Genomic DNA, 24,502 nt, shown 5'->3' with positions numbered 1-24,502 from the left:
ACTCAGCAAAGTCTGAAAGGCTTCCCTGCTCCCTACTGCCTGCATCTAACTGCTTACTGCTGCTTGCTAAATGCAGTGCAGAGAGCATAACCCCTTTTGCAAGTGCCAAGGGTATGGTATCTCATTCTTAAATTGAGCCCAGAATGTTTTACAGTTGTGTAAGATGTATGTACTGTATATCAAATTGCGCACCCCATGACAGTAACACAGGAATTAATGCAGAGCAGAACTAATGCCATGTTCAGATTAAGTTTTGTTAAACATTAATTTCTGCATATCGGTTTGAGAAGCTGCTTAGTCAATGTGATTGGTGATTTGCTTACCTAATTTTAAAACATAAACTGCTTTCTTAGTGTTGCGATACGCTCGGGAGACAAGAACCAAAAATGCAAAGGAGGAACACACAGAGTACCTGCATATTTATATGTCCGTATTTATATTCTTCTTGTCATGCGAGTAGCCATGCTAAACCACCACACGATATCATCTGGTGTTTACCGCCTTCTGTGTGTCTAGTTATTAGGTGATTCCTTCCCAGAATGCTTTGTACTGATGTGAATGCTTTGTACTGATGTGATTGTAACTGTGACCAAAGCAGAGGTCATCGTTTCTTCCCTTCCTAATGTCCTGTCCCCCCTCATGGCCACCACAGCTGACAACATCATGCTCTCCTCTGTTCCCACCTGATGTTTCTGTGTCTTGTCATTAGAAAGTAATTAGCGTCCATATTCCGTTTTGTGTTTTGCATATATTGAAATCCTATGTTAGGTATTGCGTGGCAATATCCCTTCATCACTATCACTAACTTCATTTTTTGCCTTGGCTATATTTTTATTCATTTTTTTTTACTTTTTAAGGAAGGGCCTATTTAAAATGGATATGAATAGCTTTCAGGCAGAGTTGTCAACTCGTGGATCTGTAATTGAAGCACAAATACCATGAGAGAGACATGTGTTTCTGACTCCTGACATTGTTTATTGATCCAATCCTAAAAGACTCTATTTATACAAGTACATTTGCAAAATAGAGAACACTGGACTGTTTCAGCCTTGTAAAGTTGCTTCAGTAAATAACTTTTAACTGGAACGTAAAGGATTTCTTCTTTATGTTCCATTGTAGTGAAAAGGACTCGCTGTTCTTCTCTATAGCGAGATTCATGTAGGATGTCCTATACTGTACATAGCGTGCACAAGATCCCATGTTCCATGCACGTAACATTTGTTGATGTACCTCCTCTAAAAAAAATAAACTAAAAAATAAAATGTTTTTCTTTTTTTCTTCTTTTCAGGATATCCAAAGCCAGCTACAGATACCAAAGGTAATCATTTTTAAGATTAGAAGTGTGTATACTATTTGTGTACAGTCTATATAAAATCTAGCTGTATATAATAGTTTTTGCTTTGTCCGTTTCAGTCTCAGATAATTAGCCTGTGAAAAACTTAGGAATCCTTTCTTTCGCAACTTGCTCTACCTGTGTTTGAATGGGGTCTGGGACTGAGGGTCTACAGCACAAAGGTCGACACACCTTAGGTCGACGCCAATTGGTCGACACACCTTAGGTCGACATGGACAAAAGGTCGACATGGACAAAAGGTCGACCGGAACAAGGTCGACATGGAAAAAGGTCGACATGAGTTTTTTATATTTTTTTTGGTGTCATTTTCTTCGTAGAGTGACCGGGAACCCCAATTAGTGCACCGCGTCCCCTCGCATGGCTCGCTTCGCTCGCCATGCTTCGGGCATGGTGCCTTCGCTTCGCTCGGCACACTTTACCATTCCAATCGTAGTCCACGTGGATCGTTAAGTATGAAAAGGTTCAAAAAACGAAAAAAATTGTGAAAAACTCATGTCGACCTTTTTCCATGTCGACCTTGTTCCTGTCAACCTTTTGTCCATGTCGACCTTTTGTCCATGTCGACCGAAGGTGTGTCGACCTAAGGTGTGTCGACATTTGTGCTGTCGACCTGGAGTCCGGATACCGTTTGAATGGACTATGGGCCTGTTTCATAAATGTACGATAATTTGATGTTGATGCACATCTCCAGTGTTTTAAGATCTGCACCTGTGCAGTAGCCACACTGTACATATGCAGATCTGGAACAGTGATATTGCTCTCTGTGCCACAAAAGCTGCAGCTTCATTGACATGCTGCTGGTGACACACAGCATTGCAGTAAACAGGAGGATATCGGCCCTGTTTTCTGGGTGTGCCAAAGCCAGTGGCTGCATCCTTTGCAGCTTGCTTTCATCTGACATCTTGAGTAACCTAAAGGCTTCTGAGCAGTAAAGACGGTGTAGTGGTTAGCATTACTGCCTCACAGCACTAAGGTCATGGGTTCAATTCCCATCATGGCCCTAACTGTGTAGAGTTTGTATATTCTCACCATGCATGTGTGGGTTTCCTCTGGGTACTACAGTTTGCCCTCACACTCCAAAAATATACTGGTAGGTTAATTGGCTCTCCACAAAAAAATAAAACAAATCAACCCTACTATGGAAAGTGTGTGCATGTACATGTGTTTAGGGCAGAATGGATGGCCCGAGTGGTTCTTGTCCCAGGTCATAGTTCTGTCTCTTGTTCATTTTCTAAACCTAATGTGTTTTAAAGAAAATTACTAAAATAATAATTATTAAAAGATATGCATAAATTGGGTTTGAAAAATGTAGTTAGGAGCTGATTGGTTGGTACTTTAATACCATACAATTTATCACTCTACAAGGCTTGATAAATCTGGGCACAAGTGTCCCCTGCAGCGTGTGCATCAGCCGATGCATGCGCAGATTGGACTCCCAGGCCATAAACCTGGAAGTCCTATCATCGCAAAGGACAGCTTTTATTGGAAGAGCTGTTCTTTGTGTTATTATTCAAGAAGTCAGCATTAGTAGACAGTGTCCAGTTTATACCTGAAGTCTATAAAATCTTTTCAGAATAAAACAGAACTGAAAGTTTCAAGTTGAAATAAGTTCCTGTGGTTTTAAAATACGGAACAACTGTCTCAGATCAGTCCAGCATTTGTTGATATCCTTCATTCATATACTATAAAGAAACGGGGCTAAAACACGATAAATGATGATCTGTATGTTGCCCAAAGGAATAGACCCTTTGTGGGGATAGTTAGATTCAGTCAATACACATATCCACATATCCAAAGAGGAGTCAAATTCACAAAGCTACAACAGGTGGATACTTGCACAATGTGATCTGGTTATATTGCTACTTCTGTCTCCTTGATCTGATGAAACTTGTGAGGTGGTCACAGAAATGTCACCTTGAAATCAAATATCTCAGCTGATACCAGAAAATACCCTAATGCTAACACATTTCATTAACATTTCAAAGCCATCCGTGACCTCTTGTGCATTTTCTGACACAATTACAGCAATGTTTGCATAGATTCTGCTAATTTCACACTTAAGGGCCCTACAGACACGGCGATACGCCGCCGAGCTGCCCAACCACCAATACGGCAGACGGGCGACCCGGCGGCGGGGGGGCAGTGAAGGGGGGAGTGAAGTTTCTTCACTCCACCCGGCTCCATAGCAGTGCAGGCAAATATGGACGAGATTGTCCATGTTGGCCTGCATGCACAGCCAACGGGACACCAGCGATGAACGAGCGCATCGTTCATCGCTGGTGCCTCCACACTGAAAGATATGAACGGTATCTCGTTCATTAATGAACAAGATCGTTCATATCTTTCAGTAACATCGCCCAGTGTGTAGGGCCTATTACACATAAATTACTTTACATTTTTTTGCACATACTGGGTTATGATATTGGCACAGACTGTAAAATACACAATTGCTAAACCCTGCTTATTGTAAAACCTCTAATTAAGTTATGAAATGTTAGAAGTGTTTTACCTTTCTGTACAAATTGAATTAACACTCATGCCCCCATACTCACGTATAATAATTGCATTCAATACTAAACCAGATATTTTTGCTTCTTTTGTAAACAAATACCCTTGCATAGGAGCTGCAGGAGAAATATACAAGTAGGATAAATATGAATGTTGGGAAAATCTGAAGACAGCATGAAATGTAAATGTTTTTCACCTTTTATATTTCAGATCACATAACTATCACTGCTTTTTCAGAATCCAAAGGTAATAATTATCAATATAATGATTTATATAGTGAATTTGACAAAAAACTTAGAATTCACCAATAGTAAGAGAAAAAGTCAAACTTTAGGTCACTGCAGATATTTAGGTATCACAGTCAGACATTGTTCTGAGGCTATTTGATGACACAATGGGGGAAGGAACTGTTTGCCTTAGAGCAGGGCTATTCAGGTATTTGTATGACAAAGGATGCATGTTTGCTTTGTGTTTACAGGCAAAATAATGTTCCAAAAATAAATTAATGGGAGCGAAAAAGCCATGGAACGCCCTATCAGCCCTTGGGCACGAGTTGGGCTTACTTTACCTGAATTGAGGGGCGTCTGATAAAATGTTGTTGCCTCTTTCCCCGGTCCAGTACTCTCTTATGCTGAAATCCACTGTTAGACCAGCAGCAATTTTCCATAATCCTACTACTGTAGGCGGTCTGCCCTACTCATCTTTTGTGCCACAAGTATGTGATAGCCCCCATGTATGCTCCATATTAGGCAGGTGATTACAGATCTGCTGTATAACCAGCTTGGCCATTCTGTGTGCTCTCCAGCCCTTGTTTGAGGCTCTGGTACAGGTTAATAGTTTAGACTTCTGGCTGGCATGCCATGATGGTGCTTAACAAACATAGCCTGCCGTAAACATAATATACAGCTACCAATACTGAGGGTATGAAGAAGCAGACACCCTTTAAACTGTTACAAGCCACCATGCAGTCCCTGTACTATTTATTAAGATGATTATGTCTGTATAACAGTTCCCTTGTCTTTTTCTTTCCTTATAGGGGCTACTGCTACAACTGCTCAAATATCATTTTCTGCTGGATTTAGCGAGCAACTAAATTCTTTTGAAGTTGGACTCATTCCCTTTAATAATGTGTTGGTTAACGATGGCGAGCATTATAACCCCGTTACAGGTAACGTGCCCCTACTTATCTGAGTGTGCACACAGTCATTAACTTGTTTGTCATTTATTAGTCACTGACTGTTGTCAGCTGGCTGCTGCAGTCTGTGTTCCTTTCTGTTGTACAGTGCTGTAAAACTATTAAGACATAAACGTATGCTGCAAACTTTTCTTACCTTCAACCAAACATCTGATGTTTACTCTTCTTATGGCCTATATATCTATCATAGGGGGTCATTCTGACCCGATCGCACGCTGCAGTTTATCGCAGCGGTGCGATCGGGTCAGTACTGCGCATGCGTCGGCGCCGCAGTGCGCCGGCACATGCCAGGCGGCCGAAGGCCTTCGTTGCCTAGCGATCGCCTCTGCCTGATTGACAGGCAGAGGCGGTCGCTGGGCTGGAGGGGGCTGGATGGCGGCGTTTAGGGGCGCTGGCATGGCCGGACCGTTAAGGGGGCGGGCCGTGGCGGCTGCGTGACGTCACACGCAGTCGCGACCCGGGTTTTCCTGTCCAGCCGCAGGAGCTGCGCTGGCCGGGAGGTACTCCTGAAATGCAAAAGCATCGCCGCTGTGCAATGCTTTTGCACTTCTGCAGGGGAAGGGGGGGGAGGCACTAACATGCGGGGTGGACTAGCCCTGTGCTGGGCATCCCCCCGCATGTCTGAGTGCCTGATCGTAGCTGTGCTAAATTTAGCACAGCTACGATCAACTCGGAACGACCCCCATAGATCACAGAGTTTAACGAGCAGAGGCTTATGCAGGGATTCAGTTTGAAAACTTGTCTGATTTGTTTTAGGTGGTTGGTAAATCAAATTATAATTTCTCTAACGTCCTAGTGGATGCTGGGGACTCCGAAAGGACAATGGGGAATAGCGGCTCCGCAGGAGACTGGGCACAAAAGTAAAAAGCTTTAGGACTACCTGGTGTGCACTGGCTCCTCCCCCCATGGCCCTCCTCCAAGCCTCAGTTAGATTTTTGTGCCCGAACGAGACGGGTGCAGGCTAAGGGGCTCTCCTGAGCTGCTTAGTGGAAAAGTTTAAAGTAGGTTTTTTATTTTCAGTGAGACCTGCTGGCAACAGGCTCACTGCATCGAGGGACTAAGGGGAGAGAAGCGAACTCACCTGCGTGCAGAGTGGATTGGGCTTCTTAGGCTACTGGACATTAGCTCCAGAGGGACGATCACAGGCCCAGCCATGGATGGGTCCCGGAGCCGCGCCGCCGGCCCCCTTACAGAGCCAGAAGACTGAAGAGGTCCGGAAAATCGGCGTCAGAAGACCTCCTGTCTTCAATAAGGTAGCGCACAGCACCGCAGCTGTGCGCCATTGCTCTCATGCACACTTCACACTCCGGTCACTGAGGGTGCAGGGCGCTGGGGGGGGCGCCCTGAGACGCAATAAAACACCTTTTGTTGGCAAAAAATACATCACATATAGCTCCTGGGCTATATGGATGCATTTAACCCCTGCCAAATTTACATAAAAAAGCGGGAGAAAGGCTCCGCCCCCTTCTCGGCGGCCTATCTCCTCAGCACACTGGCGCCATTTTTCCTCACAGCTCCGTTGGAGGAAGGCTCCCTGACTCTCCCCTGCAGTCCTGCACTACAGAAACAGGGTAAAACAAAGAGAGGGGGGCACTAAATTGGCATAGACATATATACAGCAGCTATATTAGGGAAAAACACTTATATAAGGTTATCCCTATATATATATATATATATATAGCGCTCTGGTGTGTGCTGGCAAACTCTCCCTCTGTCTCCCCAAAGGGCTAGTGGGGTCCTGTCCTCTATCAGAGCATTCCCTGTGTGTGTGCTGTGTGTCGGTACGTTGTGTCGACATGTATGAGGAGGAAAATGGTGTGGAGGCGGAGCAATTGCCTGTGTTAGTGATGTCACCCCCTAGGGAGTCGACACCTGACTGGATGGTCTTATGGAAAGATTTACGTGATAGTGTCAGCACTTTACAAAAGACTGTTGACGACATGAGACAGCCGGCAAATCAGTTAATACCTGTACAGGCGTCTCAAACACCGTCAGGGGCTATAAAGCGCCCGTTACCTCAGGTCGATACAGACACAGACACGGACTCTGACTCCAGTGTCGACGGTGAGGAAACAAACGTATTTTCCAGTAGGGCCACACGTTACATGATCACGGCAATGAAGGAGGTTTTGAATATTTCTGATACTACAAGTACCACAAAAAAGGGTATTATGTGGGGTGTGAAAAAACTACCCGTAGTTTTTCCCGAATCCTGAATGAGGTGTGTGATGAAGCGTGGGTTTCCCCCGATAAAAAATTGCTAATTTCTAAAAAATTATTGGCATTATACCCTTTCCCGCCAGAGGTTAGGGCGCGTTGGGAAACACCCCCTAGAGTGGATAAGGCGCTCACACGCTTATCAAAACAAGTGGCGTTACCGTCTCCTGATACGGCCGCCCTAAAGGAACCAGCTGATAGAAAGCTGGAAAATATCCTAAAGAGGATGGCCCTCATTCCGAGTTGATCGCTCGGTAATTTTCATCGCATCGCAGTGAAATTCCGCTTAGTACGCATGCGCAATATTCGCACTGCGACTGCGCCAAGTAATTTAACAATGAAGATAGTATTTTTACTCACGGCTTTTTCTTCGCTCCGGCGATCGTAGTGTGATTGACAGGAAATGGGTGTTACTGGGCGGAAACACGGCGTTTTATGGGCGTGTGGATCAAAACGCTACCGTTTCCGGAAAAAACGCAGGAGTGGCCGGAGAAACGGGGGAGTGTCTGGGCGAACGCTGGGTGTGTTTGTGACGTCAAACCAGGAACGACAAGCACTGAACTGATCGCAGATGCCGAGTAAGTCTGAAGCTACTCTGAAACTGCTAAGTAGTTTGTAATCGCAATATTGCGAATACATCGTTCGCAATTTTAAGAAGCTAAGATTCACTCCCAGTAGGCGGCGGCTTAGCGTGTGTAACTCTGCTAAAATCGCCTTGCGACCGATCAACTCGGAATGAGGGCCTATATACACACATACTGGTATTATACTGCGACCAGCAATCGCCTCAGCCTGGATGTGCAGTGCTGGGGTGGCTTGGTCGGATTCCCTGACTGAAAATATTGATACCCTGGACAGGGACAATATATTATTGACTATAGAGCATTTAAAGGATGCATTCCTATATATGCGAGATGCACAGAGAGACATTTGCACTCTGGCATCAAGAGTAAGTGCGATGTCCATTTCTGCCAGAAGAGGATTATGGACGCGACAGTGGTCAGGGGATGCGGATTCCAAACGGCATATGGAGGTATTGCCGTATAAAGGGGAGGGGTTATTTGGGGGCGGTCTATCGGACCTGGTGGCCACGGCAACGGCTGGGAAATCCACCTTTTTACCCCAAGTCACTTCGCAGCAGAAAAAGATACCGTCTTTTCAGGCTCAGTCCTTTCGTCCCCATAAGGGCAAGCGGGCAAAAGGCCACTCATATCTGCCCCGGGGCAGAGGAAGGGGAAAAAGACTGCAACAGACAGCCTCTTCCCACGAACAGAAGCCCTCCCCCGCTTCTGCTAAGTCCTCAGCATGACGCTGGGGCCTTACAAGCGGACTCAGGCACGGTGGGGGCCCGTCTCAAGATTTTCAGCGCGCAGTGGGCTCACTCGCAAGTGGACCCCTGGATCCTGCTGGTAGTATCTCAGGGGTACAAATTGGAATTCGAGATGGCTCCCCCTCGCCGGTTCCTGAAGTCTGCTTTACCAACGTCTCCCCCCGACAGGGAGGTGGTATTGGAAGCCATTCACAAGCTGTATTCCCAGCAAGTGATAATCAAGGTACCCCTCCTACAACAGGGAAAGGGGTATTATTCCACGCGGTTTGTGGTACCGAAGCCAGACGGCTCGGTGAGACCCATTTTAAATCTGAAAGCCTTGAACACTTACATAAAAAGGTTCAAGTTCAAGATGGAGTCACTCAGAGCAGTGATAGCGAACCTGGAAGAAGGGGACTATATGGTGTCTCTGGATATCAAGGATGCTTACCTCCATGTCCCAATTTGCCCTTCTCACCAAGGGTACCTCAGATTTGTGGTACAGAACTGTCACTATCAGTTTCAGACGCTGCCGTTTGGATTGTCCACGGCACCTCGGGTCTTTACCAAGGTAATGGCCGAAATTATGATTCTTCTTCGAAGAAAAGGCGTCTTAATTATCCCTTACTTGGACGATCTCCTGATAAGGGCAAGGTCCAGAGAACAGTTAGAGGTCGGAGTAGCGCTGTCTCAAGTAGTACTACGACAGCACGGATGGATTCTAAATATTCCAAAATCCCAGCTGATTCCGACGACACGTCTGCTGTTCCTAGGGATGATTCTGGACACAGTACAGAAAAAGGTGTTTCTCCCGGAAGAGAAAGCCAGGGAGTTATCCGACCTAGTCAGGAAGCTCCTAAGACCAGGCCAGGTGTCAGTGCATCAGTGCACAAGGGTCCTGGGAAAGATGGTGGCTTCTTACGAAGCGATTCCATTCGGCAGATTCCACGCAAGAACTTTTCAGTTGGATCTGCTGGACAAATGGTCCGGATCGCATCTTCAAATGCATCAGCGGATAACCCTGTCTCCAAGGACAAGGGTGTCTCTCCTGTGGTGGTTACAGAGTGCTCATCTCCTAGAGGGCCGCAGATTCGGCATTCAGGATTGGGTCCTGGTGACCACGGATGCCAGCCTGAGAGGCTGGGGAGCAGTCACACAGGGAAAAAATTTCCAGGGCATTTCAAGCATGGAAACATCACTTCACATAAATATCCTGGAACTAAGGGCCATTTACAATGCCCTAAGTCAGGCAAGGCCTCTGCTTCAGGGTCAGCCAGTATTGATCCAGTCGGACAACATCACGGCAGTCGCCCACGTAAACAGACAGGGCGGCACAAGAAGCAGGAGGGCAATGACGGAAGTGGCAAGGATTCTTCGCTGGGCGGAAAATCATGTGATAGCACTGTCAGCAGTGTTCATTCCGGGAGTGGACAACTGGGAAGCAGACTTCCTCAGCAGACACGATCTCCACCCGGGGGAGTGGGGACTTCACCCAGAAGTCTTCCACATGATTGTAAACCGTTGGGAAAAACCAAGGGTGGACATGATGGCGTCTCGCCTCAACAAAAAACTGGACAGATATTGCTCCAGGTCAAGGGACCCTCAGGCAATAGCTGTGGACGCTCTGGTAACACCGTGGGTGTACCGGTCAGTGTATGTGTTCCCTCCTCTTCCTCTCATACCAAAAGTACTGAGAATCATAAGAAGGAGAGGAGTAAAGACTATACTCGTGGCTCCGGATTGGCCAAGAAGGACTTGGTACCCGGAAATTCAAGAGATGCTCACGGAAGAACCGTGGCCTCTACCTCTAAGACAGGACCTGCTCCAGCAGGGACCATGTCTGTTCCAAGACTTACCGCGGCTGCGTTTGACGGCATGGCGGTTGAACGCCGGATCCTGAAGGAAAAAGGCATTCCGGATGAAGTCATCCCTACCCTGATCAAAGCCAGGAAGGATGTAACCGTACAACATTATCACCGTATTTGGCGTAAATATGTTGCGTGGTGCGAGGCCAGGAAGGCCCCTACAGAGGAATTTCAACTAGGTCGATTCCTGCATTTCCTGCAAACAGGACTGTCTATGGGCCTCAAATTAGGGTCCACTAAGGTTCAAATTTCGGCCCTGTCGATATTCTTCCAAAAAGAACTAGCTTCTGTTCCTGAAGTTCAGACGTTTGTCAAGGGAGTACTGCATATACAGCCTCCTTTTGTGCCTCCAGTGGCACCTTGGGATCTCAATGTAGTTTTGGGATTCCTAAAATCACATTGGTTTGAACCACTCACCACTGTGGACTTGAAATATCTCACATGGAAAGTGGTGATGCTGTTAGCCCTGGCTTCAGCCAGGCGTGTATCAGAATTGGCGGCTTTATCCTATAAAAGCCCGTACCTAATTTTTCATACGGACAGGGCAGAATTGAGGACTCGTCCTCAATTTCTCCCTAAGGTGGTTTCAGCATTTCACTTAAACCAACCTATTGTGGTGCCTGCGGCTACTAGGGACTTGGAGGATTCCAAGTTGCTGGACGTAGTCAGGGCCCTGAAAATATATGTTTCCAGGACGGCTGGAGTCAGAAAATCTGACTCGCTGTTTATCCTGTATGCACCCAACAAGCTGGGTGCTTCTGCTTCTAAGCAGACGATTGCTCGTTGGATTTGTAGTACAATTCAGCTTGCACATTCTGTGGCAGGCCTGCCACAGCCAAAATCTGTAAAAGCCCATTCCACACGGAAAGTGGGCTCATCTTGGGCGGCTGCCCGAGGGGTCTCGGCTTTACAACTTTGCCGAGCAGCTACTTGGTCAGGGGCAAACACGTTTGCAAAATTCTACAAATTTGATACCCTGGCTGAGGAGGACCTGCAGTTCTCTCATTCGGTGCTGCAGAGTCATCCGCACTCTCCCGCCCGTTTGGGAGCTTTGGTATAATCCCCATGGTCCTTTCGGAGTCCCCAGCATCCACTAGGACGTTAGAGAAAATAAGAATTTACTTACCGATAATTCTATTTCTCATAGTCCGTAGTGGATGCTGGGCGCCCATCCCAAGTGCGGATTGTCTGCATTACTTGTACATAGTTATTGTTACAAAAATCGGGTGTTTGTTGTTGTGAGCCATCTTTTCAGAGGCTCCTTCTGTTATCATACTGTTAACTGGGTTCAGATCACAAGTTGTACGGTGTGATTGGTGTGGCTGGTATGAGTCTTACCCGGGATTCAAGATCCTTCCTTATTGTGTATGCTCATCCGGGCACAGTATCTTAACTGAGGCTTGGAGGAGGGTCATGGGGGGAGGAGCCAGTGCACACCAGGTAGTCCTAAAGCTTTTTACTTTTGTGCCCAGTCTCCTGCGGAGCCGCTATTCCCCATGGTCCTTTCGGAGTCCCCAGCATCCACTACGGACTATGAGAAATAGAATTATCGGTAAGTAAATTCTTATTTTAGTTGTTTTGATCTGCATTTTATATCTACATGCTGCTTATGATAACTTTGACATTTCATTTGCTACCTAAAGTGAGTTAACACTTAACTGATGATATTTCCCTACAAAACTGTTCATTTAGTTGTTTTTTTTTAAATTTAATATAGTTTAAAAAGTACTTTTTTTAATATCTAACTAATATATTATGCACATCTGCAGAACGGATCTCCTCGTCAAAACTGCGGCACACAGTAGGTTGGCACGGTCGCATGTCATCTGACCATGCCAGTTCAGTGGTCTGAAAGAGTAATACAAGTTTCATTTGGATTAATAATATTATAAATGACCATTTTATTTGCTAAATTACATAAAAAGATGGATTCATTTATTCCTTTTGACATTCAAAATGTTTATTTTAATTAACACTTTTTTATGTTGAAAGTTGTTGACAGTTACTATCAATGCAGATGTCTTTGTACATTAGATGTCTCATGCACAAAATACAATAAAATCCACAAAATAATAATCTCCAGCTAAAGTTTATGAAAATACAAAGATTTAATTGCTAATATAATACATTTTATTGAGCCAAGCTCTAGTTGCATTTTTTTTACTAGCTTCCCCACTTTGGCATAACCCTTCATCTGTCCAAAATGTGGTCATAATTCTGTATCGTACCAAAAGAGTATATGCAGCCTTTAATGTCGCTTTCATGGAACCACATGTCTTTAATGACAACAACATGCAACATACTAGTGGTTAGGCATCACAAAGTATCTTGCCCATAAATCACACTGAGTTTCACTTTTGTAGGCCGGCTTGCGTTTGTGTGCTCTATGCTGGCATGAATTCAGTCTGCTGTTTGGGTATGATAGTGTCTAAAGAAAAATATTTTAGCAGAAGGAAGTTTTCCTGGCTTATGTCAGTTTGGAGGGCATATGAAATCTTCTGTGGATCATGGATGCTGTAGCATAGCATATCACTGTCTCTCACTAGTGGTTCCCAGTGTAACTACTGAGACCCATAAATGGAAGTGTGTTCCTGTGGAGCCAGGAGACGAAAAGACCAGAAATGTAAAAGCAAGTCATTATTACCTCATCTGTGAGAACTGGGAGTTTACCATGCTGGAACATTTAACGAGACGTTTGAGCATGAGTCATTGATTATTCCAATGCATTCCATCTGACTGTGTCTATATAAAGTATGTATCGTTTGTTTGTTTTTAATCGCTCATTATGCAGAATAAATGCATTTGACCCTTCATCAAAAACAGTGTAAACAACATTAAGCATTAACGGTTGAAGCAGACAACTGGATGATCTGTGAACATGACACAAATATGGAGCTCTGTGGTTAAACAGATTAAAAAAAATGATTTGTTATATGTATTTGTTAGATGTGTCCTCATACACCTCTGGCGTGAAACGTAGATGTTCTGCCACAGGTAGCGATTACCAGACTTTTGTATTTTATTTTTTATTTTTTTTTAATCGTGTTTTTCCACGTTGTAACCAAATGCAGAGTTAGTTATAGTGTGCTCGATTAGTATTTTTAAATTCGTATAAAGTCACAGATTAAAAACAATGATGCGTGGTACGATACATGTTACAGCTCACCTGTATCTGTACTCAGGCTTTTGGCATGGTGCAGCTTAAAGTGTGTACACACTGGTAGATATATCGGCCGATGTATTGATCGGCAGATATATATATGGACGGATCGGGCAGTGTGTTGAGCATACACACTGCCCGATTCGTCGGGGATTGACGTCATGAACTGGGCGGGCGTGTGAACTGGGCGGGCGTGTACACACGCCCGCCCAGTTCCACTGTCAGTCACCGCCGGCTGCCGCAGCATGTGTACGGGTGGTCGGCCGACCGCCCGTACACACACAGCGACGCGCCAATATATTCATAGATACATTGGCCGTCGGCTTTACTGCGGGGCTGACGCGATACGTCTGTAAATGACGGAGTTCACAGACGTATCGCCCGTAAACACTGGCCGATGGACCTGCGATATATCGGCCGTTTAAGATAACAGCCAATATATCGGCCAGTGTGTACCCTCCTTTAGTCTCAAAGTCGATGGTATGCCATATGCGGCTATTTGGTATGATTTGTTAATACACATATGAAACACTCATATTGTTATACAACTATGAAACACTTATTGGGGGAATTGAATTTGTGCCCAATCTCCTGTCTAAAGTGAGAGGAGATCGCAGGGCGATATTCAGTTGCCCCCACTTATAGCGCTGATCACGCCCATTACACTTGGGTTTAGGCGTGCAAAATACCTAAACCCTACTAAAGTAATGGACGTGAGCGTGAAAAGGTCTGTTTGGGTTCCCAATCGGGTCTCTTTACGTGCATTTCAGCTCGCTACCCCCGGGGGTAGCGAGTTGAAATGGACTTCTCGCACCCGTCGGCAGCAACATTTGAATAGCTACCAATCTGGCCCAAAGTGTTATACACATATGAAACACTCATAGGGCCGGATTCAAATCTTATTGCGGCTCTGGCACCTGCGAGTGCCCGTCGGTAGCTATTCAAATGTTGCTGCCAACGGGCGCAAGAAGTCCGTTTCAGCTCGTTACACCATGGGTAACGAGATGAAATGCGCGTAAAGAGACCCACCTGGGTGCCCAAATGCAGCTTTTCACGCTTGCGCCCATTACTTTGGTCTAATGGGCACAATCAGCGTAATATGGGGGAACAATTGAATATCGCCCTGCAATCACCCATCACTTTAGACGGGAGATTGGGCACAAATAAACAATTGAATTCCCCCCACAGTGTTCTACACATATTAGGCTTAACTTCACGATTGTCAAAAATACAATAGCTATAAATGTACCTCTTAATTAGGAACAACACCTCGGTAGGAAGTGTTGAGAATGATTAAGAGATACAGATATATTTCTTGTATATTTACAATCGTGTCATTGAGTCTTTCATATATATATTTTTACATTTTCTATATTTGTGGTTATTAATAACTGATTAATGTCGTTCTTTACATGAGAGAATTAGAATTATGAAGTACATTACATCATTATCTATATTGTAGTGTGCTCCTCAGAGGACTATCTGTGTTTTCTGCTTTCATTACTCACTCATACTGCTACATTTTCATTCCATTGGGATTTAGATACATTCTGATTTGGAGCAGCAATTAATTCACATTGTTTATTAAGAATTAGTCTGTCATTATTGCACATAGTTCTTTTTCTGTATTTCCTCTATTTGGTACTATTTGAGGATAGATGTATGTAGCTCAGGGGCATAAGTTCATACCAGGAGGCCGGAGGCGAGATAATTGTCTGTGACCCCTTTATTCCCTGCCCGAGCACACAAACCCTACCTGTTGTTGATCAGGGTCGTCGGTTCTTGCTCTTTGCTGTTCCCACAGCAACAGCAGAGTCAGCGGGTACCACAAGTGTGGTGGAAAGTGCAAATAAAGGAAGGAGGGGCCTTGCACTCTAGCCTGAGCCCCGCCACGCCCCTTTTATGTACATTGGTGCAGTTACCTTGCTATAGATCCATCACAACATAGAAACAAGACCAGGTGCCCCATAGAATCATTAGAATTCTAATACATTTTATAATTATACATCATATCTCAGTTTTTTTTTGCCTAAAATTGACCAATATTATGACCCTGCACACCATTCGTCAAGGTAACCTCATTGGGCAGGTCCCTAACATTATAGGGGTTCACCTTAGTGATCCATCTTTAGGCTGAGACCGAATTCCAGGTTGGCGGTGTGGTGTATTCCCACCAAAAATATTGTATCGCCGGACCCCATAGTAAAAATTGGGTAATGGATCAACAAAGTCATAGAAGTTTCGCGGGCAACTCCTATGTGGGGCCTTTTTATAAGCATGCGTCTCGGGGATAGAACCAGATGGAACATTATGATAGTATTAGTGAATGCTAGTGACTGCAGTAATGGGTATGGTGACACTAGAAGCAATGGCTGCCATCTCTAGTAAAGTGCATGTAATTTAATGCCAGTGTGCACATGGGTTATGCCTCTCATGCATCCAAGCCCCTTATTTGGTGGTTTGCCTATTTTGATCACTGCCAATTAGCACTATTCCTCTAAAAATAGGACTGTTGGCAGGGACGGAGTGGGGGCAGAAATCGGCCCTGACATGTGCCACATGCGCCGTGAATGGGGGTGCGCAGGCTCTAAAGACGGGGGCGTGATGCGAGTCGGGGGGGGGGCGTGGACTTGTAGCATGCCCCCATTTCCATGGGCGGGGGCGTGCTGCGAGTCAGGGGGTCATGGACTCTTAGCACGCCTCCATTTCTGTGGAGAGGAGGTGTGGGAGCGGCCAAGCCAGAGAGCCGGAGGCTGCGCTGCGAGCGGCCTTCCCAGCTCTCTGTGTGACAGGACTGGCCCACCAGCCCATCGGCCCTTCTGGCATTTGCCAGAAGTACCAGGTGGGCAGTCCAGCCCTGACTGTTGGTTATAAGTATGTGTTATGCTTCCTTCTGTTTAATATGTTGGTATAATTTCTATGGCAGTATGTGAAAATGTTCATATATTGTCATTTAAAGGAAAGATTCTTTGACTAAGTCCTTATGAATTGCATTAATTGCAGTCCCAACTTTTCATTTAATGTTGCGCTTTTATTTCTTTATGCATTACAGTTTTTTCTTGATTAGGGGTGGTATTCAGTATGCCGGCTGTTGGGATCCTGGTGCTCAGTATACCGGCGACGGAATCCCGACACCCGACATACCACAACTATTCTCCCTCTTGAGGGTCCACGACCCCCCTGGAGGGAGAATAAATGGTGTAACGCGTTACCGAGCCCGCAGTGTGGCAAGCGCAGCGAGCCCGCAAGTGGCTCATTTGCGCTCGCCCAGCTGCCGGCAGTCGGGATCCCGGCACCGGTATGCTGGGCATAACATACTACATTCCTTGATTAGTCCCCTTTTTCTAGCTCCTTGGTGCAGGTTTGTTTCTAAAAGATAGTTCTACTCCCTACTTAAACATTTTATGCAACAGTCTTGGATTCATTTTTGTTATATGGGAAACATGAAAAGCATTCCACCCCTGACCCCCTACACTTCAGAAAATTCCTGCTGACTACCATAATCACTTATGGACCATATAAAATAGATTTGGAAGGCAAAGCATCTGTAAACTGTTTGCAAGTTGTCTTTGAAGGCATTTATTTTATGAATCATCATTTAAAAGCTTACGTTATAGCGGTGAATGTGCAAACCTATGTCGTGTCTGAACTAAAAACTGTAAAACTAGTTAGTTCCTTGTCTTCATGATACAAGTCCTAATTAGGAATAATCGTTAATAAAAAATAAAATAAAAAAAAGTGCATGAAAAGTTTCCTTGTACCGGAAAAAAACACAAAAACAATGATATAGTATGTAATATAAATGACAACCCTGTATAAAATTTTGGACATATTTCCCCTTTTTTCCCACAATCTACAGTTTAGGTCCATATATATTTGGACATGGACGCAATTGTTGTCATTTTAGCTGTTTACCGAAACAAACAGTACTGTATTTACCGTTATACAATTAATGTTGTTTTACTATCAGCCTTAATTTGAGGGTATTCACATTCAAATAGCGAGGAAGGGTTTAGGACTTACAGCTGTTTAATATGTACACCACTCTTTTTCAAGGGACCATGGGGGTCATTCCGAGTTGATCGTAGCTGTGCTAAATTTAGCACAGCTACGATCAATCACACTGACATGCGGGGGGATGCCCAGCACAGGGCTATTCCGCCCCGCATGTCAGTGCCGCCCCCCTTCCCCCCCCCCCCGCAGAAGTGCAAAGGCATAGCACAGCGGCGATGCCATTGCACTTCAAGAGTAGCTCCCAGCTAGCGCAGCTTTAGCGTGCTGGCTGGGAGCTACTCATCGCTCCCCGGCCCGCAGCGGCTGCGTGTGACGTCACGCAGCCGCTGCGGCCCGCCCCCCGTTCGATCCAGCCACGCCTGCGTTAGCCGGACTTCTCCCACGAAACGGCGGCCAAACGCCGCCAATCCGCCCCCTCCCGCCCAGCGATCGCCTCTGCCTGTCAATCAGGCAGAGGCGATCGCATCCCTGGTATGGCGCACTACGGCGCCGGCGTATGCGCAGTAGGTACCCGGCTGCGACAAAAAGCAGCGAGCGAACGGGTCAGAATGACCCCCAATAAGTAATTAGACAATTGACTCAAAAAGCTGCTTCATGGACAGGTCTGGGCTATTCCTTTGTTATATCTTAATTGCGTAGCCAAACGGTTTGGAGTTGATTCCAAGTGTTTCATTTGTATTTGGAAGCTGTTGCTGGATGTGAGCGTATTGTTGTGGTTGATTGCAGGGTCCTCTCCATGGTAAAGAAAAATACTTCACAACTTCCAGCCAAGTGAAGAACACTCTCCAGGAGGTAGGGATAGTCTGCCATGGGTGGTAGTCATGTGACCGCCGGTCGGCTGATCGACAGTCACATGACCTCCTCCGTGAGCCCGACGGCTCACTATCCCGATGGTGACTATCTCGATTTCCACTCGTGGGTGTCCACGACACCCATAGAGTGGGAATAGAACCCGTGGCGACCGCAGGTCGCCACCGAGCCCGCAAGGGGCTTGCTGCACTCGCCCCTCCCCGCCGGGATCCCGGCGTCGGTATGCTGCCGGGATTCCGGCGTCGGTAAGGTGACCGGCGGTCAGGAGACCGCCGGTCACCCGTACTACACCCGTCTGCCATAGGTGTAGGGATATTCTGCCATAAAGAGAAGACTTCACAAATGCAAATACAAGTTCACCACAAGGTGCAAACAAGTCGTAAGCCTCAAAAATAGAAAGGCCAGATTAGACTTTGCCAAAAAAACATATAAAAAAGCCAACCCAGTTCTGGAACAGCATTCTTTGGACAGATGAAACTAAGATCAACCTGGACCAGGATGATGAGTACAAAAAAAATATGGAGAAAGCTTGGAAGAGCCCATGATCTGAAGCATACCACATCTTCTGTAAAACATTGTGGAGGCAGTGTAATGGCATGTTCCTGCAGGTATCCGGTCTATAGAGCTACGCTAAAAAGGTCTACAGTCAATCGGGTTGGCTACTAATGGTAGACAGGCATTAGGCCGACAGGGTCAAAAGGTAGACAGGGTCAAAAGGTTGACATGTAAAAGGTAGACAGTGTCAAATGGTCGACAAGACAATGGTTGACGCTCATTGTTGACACAGGTGTTTTAAAAAAAATGTTGCCAAGCGCAGTGGTAGTGTAGTGAGGCACCTTGCCCAAAGCATAGCGAGCCAAGCGAGGAGACATGGTACACTAATGGGGCTTGTTTGTGGCACAAAAATGACAAAATACCCCCAAAAAAACAAACAAATTGTCTACTTTTTTGTGTCTACCATTTCCATGTTGACCTTTTGACCCTGTCGGCCTTTTCTACTATCTACCTATTCTATGTTGTCCTTAGACCCTGTCAACCGTTTGCCCCTGTCAATCTAATGCATGTCTACAATTAGTGGTAGACCTATTGACTATTGACTTTTTTTAGTGTAGATCTAATAATCTACACCCGTTCCTGCATGACTTCCAGTGGCCCTGGGTCATTAATATTTATTGATGATGTGACAGAAGATAGAAGCAGCTGGATGAATTCTGAAGTGTCAGAGTTAGTACTGTATATCTTCTTAGATTCAGTCAAATTCTCCAAAGTTAATTGGATGGTGCTTCACAGTACAGATGGACAATGACCCAAATCATACTGGGAAAGCAACCCAGGAGTTTTTTCAAGCAATGAAATGGAATATTCTAGCTGAGTCAATCACCTGATCTCGAGCATACATTTCACTTGCTTAAGACAATACTAAAGGCAGAAAGACCCACGAACAAACAACTGAAGACATCTGCAGTAAAAGCCTGGCAACAAAAGAGGAGATTGCAGCATTTGGCAATATCCATGGGTTTCCGACTTGCGTAATGTAAAAATGAACATTTATGTTCACTTGTCCAATAACATTTATTCCCCTGAAAACAGGGGACTAGTCTGTGTATAAAAATGGTTGCAGTTCCCAAGCGTTTCATACAATATTTTTGTTCCTCCCCCTTGAATTCAAGCTGAAAGTCTGCACTTCAGTTTTATCTCTATTGTTTAATTTAAAATCAATTGTGGTGGTATACAGAGCCAAAATTAGGAAAACTTTGCCAGTGTCCAGTATACTGTATATATGGATCTAACTGTATGTGACTTGAGACTATTACATAAACAATATGCTCTTTATGTTTGGAAAAGCAGATATAGCATTTGGAAGCAGCCAATTCAGTCTTTGGGGTCTATTCGTCAACTTTTGATTTCTTGAAGAGTAGGTGAAAATTAACCTTTCCACCTATTTTTGTAGAAATTAAATGACCGACCCATTCATCATTCATGTAACGTACAGGATATCACTGATATCACCTGGTTACAATTTTCCCCATTTATATTCCACAGTCCCCATTTTAGTTAAATTAAGCCATTCATCAAGTTTCAAAAAAAGACAGCGGCAGAGGATGTGGGGAGGCAGAGGAGACACTGGGGGAGTAGATGCGAGTGTAGGGAGTGTGGACACTGGGGAGAGATTGCTGGCAGGTAGCGCAGAGAGAGCTGGACACTGGGGAGAGGTTGTAGGAAGGTAGTACAGGGAGAGGTGGATACTGGGGAATGATGAGGCTGGTGGTGCAATGCTGGTGAACCAACTCCTGCTGTGCTGAACAGAGGTCATGAGAGCGGAGGGAGCAGGGGAAGTATCTTGCACTTCCGGAAAGCAGTCTATGTAGAAAGAGCACCTTTTCGGAAGTGATAATTTTACGCCTAAAAGCCATAATGTCACTTATTTTGGGGACATATTCATTAATATGCACCTAAGGTTCCCAGATACTTTGCAATCCTATTCATTGCCAAACAAATTTCAGTTCCTTTGAAATAACTTGTGTTATCATCTATATTTGTTTTTCTTGTGATCTGTAACTGTTAGCTATCTACAGATGTGTCCTCTTACATCTTTGCTCCGTGCGCTACAAGTCACTTTATACATAACGCGTGAGTACCGATTGACACGGTAGCAACAAGCATCTTTTTGGTGATTTCGTTTTTTACGCAAAAAATGCATCTTAGTCGCAAAGTAATGCAATAGGATGTACATGCAGATCCTGCTGATTAAAATGATATGTAGCATGCCCATATTCTGTGCGTGTCTGTGACTGTATCTGCATATGAAATACTATGCTACAGTGTTTTCCTACAAAACACTAACGTGGCATTAAGGATGCAGATACAGCCGCAATTATACACAGAATATAGGCATGCTGCATATCATTTTATTCAGCAGGATTTGCTTGTGTGGCCTATTGCATTACTTTCTGACTAGTATGCATTTTCACTGGAAAAAAATAAAACAAAAAGATGTTTGGAGCTACAGAGTCCTGCCACAGCATGGCACGACTTGGAGGGCTGTTTAGCGTAACTGCAGCAAGGATATAAGAGGTCACATCTGCAGTGGGTCTATGCCCTTGTCTACCTTTGAACTAATTACTTGAAAATCATCATTATGTTCTTTGTTCCAGGTATCTTCACAGCTCCCATTGAAGGACGTTACATGATCACTGCAGTCCTAACTCCGGAGCAGGAGTATTATGTGGAAGCTGTCTTGTCAGTGTCCAATTTCAGCGTGGCACGGTTGGATACGTCTGGATACAGAAGAGAGCTCCTGGAATACCACAAGCCAAGTTCCAGGAGGCCTGTTTGCAGCGGGGTTGGAACATTCAATATCATTCTACCATTGAAAGCTGGCGATGAAGTCAGCATTGTCCTGACAGGTGGCAAACTTGCCAATTCAGACTCTGATGAAATGTACTCCACATTTAGTGGTGTACTGTTATATCCATATTCCTCATTTAGATAACTGAGAGACATTCTCAAAAGACATTGAATGCAAATGGATTTGAATGGCTAATATAATTTACAAATATGTACTTTGTGAGATAATGTATAATATATGCTGTACTTTCTGATATCCACACGGTTAAGTGCTCTCGTTTTCTTTTTTTGCTATTACGTCAAACTGTTTCATTATTATACTGCAACTTTGTGCACCTCTCCAGGCTTTTTATACAAGTTTTTATTTTTTATCATGTGAAAATGTTCCTCTGCATATGTTAGAATTTTATACAGTCCTGCTGGGCTCCAGAAATCATTTGTTTAAAATGTTTTGTATGTATGTATGTATGTATGTATATATATATATATATATATATATATATATATATATATATATATATAAACACACAAACTTCAATATAGGAGTTATGCAGATCCATTCACTTAACATTTTATGGGTAACCTTAATCATAGTTATCAAGAAGGTTATGACAAAATAGATATTTATCGTTGTGTTTTTATTTAATTGTGGTCCTCATTTTCTACAAAATTTAATATTTAAAAAAAAAAAAAATATGTAGAAAGTGATATACAGTATAGGGCTTATATTGTTATATTTTTGTGCCTACTAAAAATAAAAGACAAATTCACTCAGATTTCCCCAAAAGTGCCTAGTCTTTTTTTTTTTTTTTCCTTAATGGCTCCCATGTGAGATCGCAGCTACTGTATGTAATGGTGCTTTTGTTAACTTTTTATATATTTTGAAATTAATATCACATACTCCATTTAAAGAAGCCTTTCTGTTTTGTAAATATGGTCATGTAATGCTCCTAATACAGCGTATTAGGCATTCTGCTATTTTCTGTAGTTTTGCTTCTGAGAGCACTGCTTCAGTCAGAGTCTACGCATATCAAGCAGCTAACCAGATCGCCATCATTTTTCAATCTGTCATTAATGTAAAAATGAATTAACATTTGTGACGGTTATGTATCATATGTTAGTATTGTTCAATTCATATATATATATATATATATATATATATATATATATAGCTCTTTAAACAAGAGACCCCTCTGATTTTTTTAAATTAAAAAAAATAATATATATATATATATATATATATATATTAAAATAGTCATCTTCATCTTTACTGTATACTGAGGTCAAACATTACTGTGGTATGGGGAGTCATTTATACTGTACTTTGTCTTAATAATTTTTAATGCTGACTTTAATTTGGCTTTGAAAATTTATGGAAGTGTTTTTAAAGTTTTGAATTATGTTAATAAATTATTAAAATAATTTGGAAATGTTGAATTTGTTGTGAAATTCTTTTTTAGCTTTTCTAATGAAACAGCCGCATCTGAGAAATTTGAACAACATAATAACTTCCATAGAGTGCAGTAGTTCAGTTACTAGACAGGGCTGGCTGTAAGGTAATATCTTAGGCCACAGGAAGTGGGAAGTACCCAGTAATAGGAGTGGGGTAAATAGAGATGTGTCACCATTCATCTTTACACAAATCATGTCAAATGGCACTGGTTGGTGAGGCTAAGTTACAAAGTCTGTGATGTGCCCAGTGGTTAAAGTGGGGCAGAACTGCGTTCCGTCACAGCAATCAGGTCCCTGCTCCATTGTAAAGGTGGCAGCGGCCGCCAGCCAATCCCAGCTCGTGGACCGGCTGCAGCACCAATCAAAAGAAGGGGTGGCTTTTTAAAATTCTGGCGTGAGCCAATCACGGCTCGCGGACCGCCAGCCAATGAGAATCTGCCAAGTGACAGCTTCTCATTAGCTGGTGGTCCGGGAGCCATCAATGGCGCACGATCGGCACCAGATTCAAAGTGGCCTCTCTCCCCCCCCCCCCACCCTTCCCTCTCCACCAGGGAGGTTACAGTGCCCGATCTCCCCCGCTGCCACAGCCGCCGGAGTGTGAGCCACAGTTGTAATGACCGATCCCCCCCGCAGCCGCCGGAGTTTACTTTGAGGCTGAGCGGCGTGCAGTAATGCCCGTGCCCACTCCCCATCTCCCTGCCAGTGCAGCAGCTTAAAGTCCACCCCACCCCTAAGCTTAGTGACCTGCGGGTTGTAATGCCCTCCCTACCTCCACTGGACCTCTCTCTGCAAGTGAGTGATGGTCCGAGGCTCTATCCTAACCGTGGCACACCCCTGGGTGTTTGGCAGGAGAGACAACTTGCCCTCCACATGAAGACCTCCAGGTAACTGCTGTCCCCTACATTTCACAGCTCTGGATGCCCAATCTTTCTGCTGCTGCTGATATTCTCTCTCTCCATGTTGCGCTCTCTCTCTCTCTCTCTCTCTCTCTCTCATTCTCTCTCTCTCTCCCCAGGTTGCTTTCTCTTTCTCTCTTTTGCCATGTCTTTCTCTCTCTTGCCATGTCTCTCTCCATGTCTCTTTTGATATGTCCATCTTTCTTTTGCCATGTCTCTCTCTTTCGTCACCTCTCACTCTCTCGTGATGTCTCCATGTCGCTCTCTTTTGCCATGTCTCCCCCTCATCTCTCTCTCTTTTGCCACGTGTCTCTTTCTCTCTCTTGCCATGTCTCTCTCTCACAATGGGGGTCATTCCGACCTGATTGCACGCT

At 44.5% G+C, this 24,502-nt stretch overlaps 1 protein-coding gene across 2 annotated transcripts in view; it reads left to right on the top strand.

The window, feature by feature from the left end:
* Positions 1 to 23,217, top strand: part of EMILIN2 (elastin microfibril interfacer 2) — an 84,096-nt gene extending 60,879 nt beyond the window's left edge. For both annotated transcript variants that reach the window (XM_063923553.1, XM_063923551.1), the window contains 4 exons: positions 1,289 to 1,318; positions 4,073 to 4,108; positions 4,899 to 5,030; positions 21,588 to 23,217. In XM_063923553.1, coding sequence (XP_063779623.1) covers positions 1,289 to 1,318; positions 4,073 to 4,108; positions 4,899 to 5,030; positions 21,588 to 21,925 — 536 coding nt within the window. In that variant the 3' untranslated portion in view covers positions 21,926 to 23,217. The remainder of the gene's footprint in view (positions 1 to 1,288; positions 1,319 to 4,072; positions 4,109 to 4,898; positions 5,031 to 21,587) is intronic.
* Positions 23,218 to 24,502: the final 1,285 nt, after the last annotated feature.

The sequence above is a fragment of the Pseudophryne corroboree genome, chromosome 5 (genome assembly GCF_028390025.1).
Source record: "Pseudophryne corroboree isolate aPseCor3 chromosome 5, aPseCor3.hap2, whole genome shotgun sequence".
NCBI classification, from domain to species: Eukaryota; Metazoa; Chordata; class Amphibia; order Anura; family Myobatrachidae; genus Pseudophryne; species Pseudophryne corroboree.
Note: the sequence above shows the minus strand (reverse complement) of the source record. Positions and strands in the feature narration are given on the sequence as shown.